This window comes from Cyprinodon variegatus, unplaced genomic scaffold, assembly GCF_000732505.1.
Source record: "Cyprinodon variegatus isolate N-32 unplaced genomic scaffold, C_variegatus-1.0 Scaffold592, whole genome shotgun sequence".
Classification (NCBI taxonomy): Eukaryota; Metazoa; Chordata; class Actinopteri; order Cyprinodontiformes; family Cyprinodontidae; genus Cyprinodon; species Cyprinodon variegatus.
Window position 1 is genome coordinate 112,654 of NW_015151045.1, and position 5,876 is coordinate 118,529.

General features: G+C 45.7%; 1 protein-coding gene across 1 annotated transcript in view; it reads left to right on the forward strand.

The window, feature by feature from the left end:
• The window catches only part of LOC107096015 (H(+)/Cl(-) exchange transporter 4-like), an 8,518-nt gene extending 2,830 nt beyond the window's left edge, over nt 1-5,688 (forward strand). Inside the window, exons 4-9 of the mRNA XM_015392461.1 lie at nt 450-530; nt 804-1,349; nt 1,428-1,614; nt 1,692-2,090; nt 2,162-2,378; nt 5,066-5,688. Coding sequence (XP_015247947.1) covers nt 450-530; nt 804-1,349; nt 1,428-1,614; nt 1,692-2,090; nt 2,162-2,378; nt 5,066-5,156 — 1,521 coding nt within the window. The 3' untranslated portion in view covers nt 5,157-5,688. The remainder of the gene's footprint in view (nt 1-449; nt 531-803; nt 1,350-1,427; nt 1,615-1,691; nt 2,091-2,161; nt 2,379-5,065) is intronic.
• Nucleotides 5,689-5,876: the final 188 nt, after the last annotated feature.

A 5,876-nucleotide genomic window follows, 5' to 3' on the forward strand; every position in this document is an offset into this window, starting at 1 on the left:
AACATAAGGAACCATCCGTTCTCTGATATCAGAAGGAAATTTGGTCATTTCGGGTTTTATATGTTAGAAGAAGGTCTCTGTTTTCATTCAGATGTCATCAGACGTATAAACCTGTATTGCTGTCTGGCAAAAACCTCCACTTCCAGTCCCTGTTCTAAGGTCCTCTGTGAGAATCTACAGTATAAACGAACTGAAATAAAATAACGTCTGTTGTTGTTGAAGATGATAAGATAAGATAAGAAAGGGTTTTATGGTCCCACGATGTGGGGATATGGGTGTAACCGGCAGCGTGACGAGGAGACATCTCTATATAAACAACCGAACTGAATCTGTTCAGCAGAGAGAAAATGAAATAAACCCTAAACAGTTATTAATAAAATAATGATATAAAGTTCTGGTCTCCTGTGCGGTAAAGTCAGTTTCTCATTTCTCGTGTCGTCACCCTGCAGGTGTTGTCAGCGGCGGCGGCGGCCGGCGTCTCGGTGGCCTTTGGAGCCCCGATTGGAGGCGTTCTGTTCAGCCTGGAAGAGGTTGGTTAGGATCTGTTTTCTCCAGATCTCACTTTGTTCTCTGTCTAAACCAGGGGTGGGAAATTCCAAGTCCTGCAACTTTTAGATCCATCCTCGGCCCAACACACCTGAATCAAACGGTTACCTCCTCAGCGTGCAGTCAGTCCTCTCAATCATCGAATTACTTGATTTAGGTGTGTCGAACCAAAGGCACATCTAAAAGTTGCAGGGTACCGACCCTCAGGAACTGGAATTGCCCTCCCCGGGTCTAAACCGTTTGCTTCTCTCCTGCAGGTGAGTTATTACTTCCCTCTGAAGACCCTGTGGCGTTCCTTCTTTGCCGCTCTGGTCGCCGCCTTCACGCTGCGCTCCATCAACCCGTTTGGAAACAGCCGCCTGGTGCTGTTCTATGTGGAGTACCACACCCCCTGGTACATGGCCGAGCTGGTCCCCTTCATCCTGCTGGGGGTGTTCGGCGGCCTCTGGGGGACGCTGTTCATCCGGGCCAACATCGCCTGGTGCCGCTGCAGGAAGACCACCCAGCTGGGGAAGTACCCCGTCCTGGAGGTGATCGCCGTGACGGGAATCACCGCCCTGCTGGCGTACCCGAACCCGTACACCCGGCGCAGCACCAGCGAGCTCATCTCGGAGCTCTTCAACGACTGCGGCGCTCTGGAGTCCTCCCAGCTCTGCGACTACATCAGCAATCCCAACATGAGTCGGCCGGTGGACGACATTCCAGACCGCCCGGCCGGGCCTGGGGTCTACAACGCCATGTGGCAGCTCACCCTCGCCCTCATCTTCAAGATCGTCATCACCATCTTCACCTTTGGCATGAAGGTTTGCTCCGCTCCGGTCCTCAGGTGTCCTTCCATTCATTTAGCCGATAACCCACCCAGCCTCTCCCATCCTTCCCAGATCCCATCCGGACTCTTCATCCCCAGCATGGCTGTGGGGGCCATCGCTGGGCGCATCGTTGGTATCGCCGTGGAGCAGATGGCGTACCACCACCATGACTGGATTATCTTCAAGAACTGGTGCCGGCCTGGCGCAGACTGCGTCACGCCAGGCCTCTACGCCATGGTGGGCGCTGCTGCCTGTTTGGGTGAGTCAACAAACACTAGAGACACTCTGAGAGGCTCTACGTCTCGTCCGCGTCTTACCTCTGTTGCATCTGTTCAGGTGGGGTCACCAGGATGACCGTCTCCCTGGTGGTCATCATGTTCGAGCTCACGGGCGGGTTGGAGTACATCGTCCCTCTCATGGCCGCCGCCGTCACCAGTAAGTGGGTGGCTGACGCCTTTGGGAAGGAGGGCATCTACGAGTCTCACATCCAGCTTAACGGCTACCCCTACCTGGACGTAAGGGACGAGTTCACGCACCGCACCCTGGCCACCGACGTGATGCGGCCCCGCCGGAACGACCCTCCCCTGGCCGTCCTCACGCAGGACAGCACCACCGTGGAGGATGTGGAGACGCTCATCAAAGACACGGACTACAACGGCTTCCCGGTGGTCGTGTCCCGGGAGTCGGAGAGGCTGATCGGCTTCGTTCAACGCAGAGACCTCACCCTCGCCATCAGTACGTCTCTTAGCATGACCGGCACGGATCTGTGTTTTCCTTCAGGTGGAAATCATGATATCTCTCCTCAGAAAACGCGCGGCAGAAGCAGGACGGCGTGGTGAGCAGCTCCGTGGTGTACTTCACCGAGGACGCACCGCAGCTGCCGGCCAGCAACCCTCAGCCGCTGAAGCTGCGGCGCATCCTCAACCTGAGCCCCTTCACCGTCACCGACCACACCCCCATGGAGACGGTGGTGGACATCTTCCGTAAACTGGGCCTCCGGCAGTGCCTGGTCACCCGGAGCGGGTCAGTCCGGCTTCATTTGATAATAGAGGAATCACTACAGTTTGAAGTTTAAATAATTTATCTTACTCTATGCTTTTCATTACCTTTTTTATCTGCAAAAAATATCAAAATAATGGTGGAAAAACAAAACAAACTCCTTTTTTAAGGGGTGAAACAGCTCCATCTAGTGGCCAAATAATAGTATATCTATTTATATGTTCCAGGTTTTTAAAATAGTCACTTAACCCTTTAAGCCCAGAGGGTCTTAGGAGCAATTTCCACCTGAAATTAGATAAATTAAAGCAAGTTCAGCTCCCAAACTATAAATTGGAAATAGAATTGTTTTTATTTGTGTGACAGAAAGTCATGAAGGAATATTTTCCAGGTGGAATCACTATTTTAAATGTCACCCCGTCGGATTTATAGGTGATTAAACAAAGAAAAAATGAAAACAAAATAGCAAATTTTCCAAAATAAACACCATGAAAGCTCATTAGAATCTCTGGATGAACCTCAGACTTTATAGATCCACATCTGGACTAGAACTCAAGCTAATCTGGACTGAATCAGTTTATGGATGTTTGTTCCATAAAGGTTTTAGTGAGCAGGGTGATAGGAGGAAATGGGATTTTAGCGCAATGCCTAAAGTGGCAAAATTATGGGAAAAATGGTCTGAATGGTCGCACAATGACCTCTGACCCCTCCTTGGAAAGGTCTGAGCCTCTAGTTTCCAATGATGGCGGCCATTAGGGGGCGGGGCTAAAGATCAGTACCTGCTGTTGGATTACTCCTGCAGAGTCACACATGTCAGCTGGGATTTTAAAGCACATTTTATTTGTTTACGCAGCTAAAAAACAAAAAGCACTTGGAAAAAATTATTTTGAAACATTTTTTAGAAATTTTAAAGCCCCATTTTGAAAGACGTGTGGATGAAACACCATGTGACTGTGCTTTGGTCGTTTCTGTAAATAGATAAGCAAAAAAAAAACTTTTGCGAGATCTCGCAAAACTATTGCAGGATCTCGCAAAAGTATTGCGAGATCCTGCATATGTATTGCGGGATCTCACAAAAGTATTGCAAGATCTCTCAAAAAATAAACTTTTGTGAGATCTCGCAAAACTATTGCAGGATCTCGCAAAAGTATTGCGAGATCCTGCATATGTATTGCGAGATCTCACAAAAGTATTGCGAGATCTCTCAAAAAATAAACTTTTGCGAGATCCCGCAAAACTTTTGAGAGATCTCGCAAAAAATAAACTTTTGTGAGATCTCGCAAAACTATTGCGGGATCTCGCAAAAGTATTGCGACATCCTGCATATGTATTGCGGGATCTCACAAAAGTATTGCGAGATCTCTCAAAAAATAAACTTTTGTGAGATCTCGCAAGACTATTGCGGGATCTCACAAAAGTATTGCGGGATCTCTCAAAAAATAAACTTTTGCGAGATCTCGCAAAACTATTGCGGGATCTCGCAAAAGTATTGCGAGATCCTGCATATGTATTGCGGGATCTCACAAAAGTATTGCGAGATCTCTCAAAAAATAAACTTTTGCGAGATCCCACAAAACCTTTGCGAGATCTCGCAAAAAATAAACTTTTGCGAGATCTCGCAAAACTATTGCAGGATCTCGCAAAAGTATTGCGACATCCTGCATATGTATTGCGGGATCTCACAAAAGTATTGCGAGATCTCTCAAAAAATAAACTTTTGCAAGATCCCGCAAAACTTTTGTGAGATCTCGCAAAAAATAACCTTTTGCGAGATCCCGCAATACTTTTGCGAGATCTCGCAAAAGTTCTTTTTTCCCCTCCATGTCCCTTTAGGGGCTCCGTAGGTTTCTACGGTACCAGGCCCGCCAGGCTTTTTTCTTTAAAGCTGCAACTTTGTCTATAATATATGGAAACCCATTTCTGGGTTTCCATATATTATAGAACATTTAACATTTTTTTTTATATTATTTCCTTTAATATGGGAATAAAAGTCAGAATCCCAACTTTAATCTAATTCTGCCGTTTTTTCTCAGCATTCTGACTTTTGTTTCTCTCATTTTGAAATTAATCTCAGTATTTGTGAAAAAAAAATATTTTTAAACATGTTTTAGAAATTTTAAAGCCCCGTTTTGAAAGGTGTGTGGATGAAACACCATGTGACTGTGCTTTGGTCGTTTCTGTAAATAGATAAACATGAGCAGGTGTCGTCTGGTACCGGGCCCGCGAGGCTTTTTTCTTTAAAGCTGCAACTTTGTCTATAATGTACGGAAACCCATTTCTACGGAAGAGCATTAGGGCCACTAAAAAAAAATATATATATATAAATATTTAACATGTTTTTCACATATTATTTCCCTTTAATATGGGAATAAAAGTCAAAATCCCGACTTTAATCTCAGAATTCTGACTTTTATTTCTCATAATTCTGAAATTAATCTCAGTTTTTGTGAAAAAAAAAGAAATATTTTGAAACATGTTTTAGAAATGTTAAAGCCCCGTTAGAAAGGCGTGTGGATGAAACACCAGGTGACTGTGCTTTGGACCTTTCTATAATCAGATATCAGCTTGTGTACCGGCCTGCAGGGCTTAATTATTCAGTTTTAAACTTATTCTGTTAATGAGATTTAATTAATAATCCAGATATTTGTGTTTAGTCTCAGTTTTAGATAGTTTAATTCGGTCTAAGTAGTAACGTTGATAAACTGTCCCTGCAGGCGTCTGCTGGGCATCATCACCAAGAAGGACGTCCTGCGCCACATGGCCCAGATGATGAACCAGGATCCAGAGTCCATCATGTTTAACTGAGCACAGACTGATGGAGCTGCCCCCCCCCCTCACCGAGCATCATCATCATCATCCTCCTGCTTCCTCATTAAAGCAGAAGGGAGGACCAGTGATGGCTGGAGGTCAATAACTGGGACCAGTTTAGTTCATTTTATCAGCATTATTTCATGGCTTTATTTAACATGTATGGATGTGATCCTGCCTTCCTGTACTTTTATTGTTGCCATATTCCTGTTGCCATCGTTGGACGACCTGCTGATCCTGACGCTCGCCTGTAGCAGCTTGGTTCTTAGATGATTTAGCTCCACCCAACTCCAGACGCCACTCCTCCACCTCAGTGTTCATCTTTGGTTCCTCTCTGTGGTGTTTTTCTCTGTGGTGAAGCTGCTGATGCTGCACATGAACTGGAACCCAGTCTGTGGAAGAGTGGAGGGATTTTAACCCTGTGAACCTAAAACGAAGCTAATCTTCAGATCATCCAAACCGTGGCTCTGACAGAACTCACTCCGTCGCACTTTTGTTTCCAGATTTGTAAAAATGTAAAAGAATAAACGTCTGAATGAAGAGTCCTTCGTCTGATCTTGATCTCTGTAAGTCATTAAACATTAAAAAAGGAGCATCGTTCCTGATGTTCATAGAATGGGAGGCAGATCTTTTAGTTCTCAGGCTCCTCTCCTGTGGAACCAACTACCAGTTTTAGTCCGTGAGGCAGACACCCTGTCTACTTTTAAGGCTAGGCTT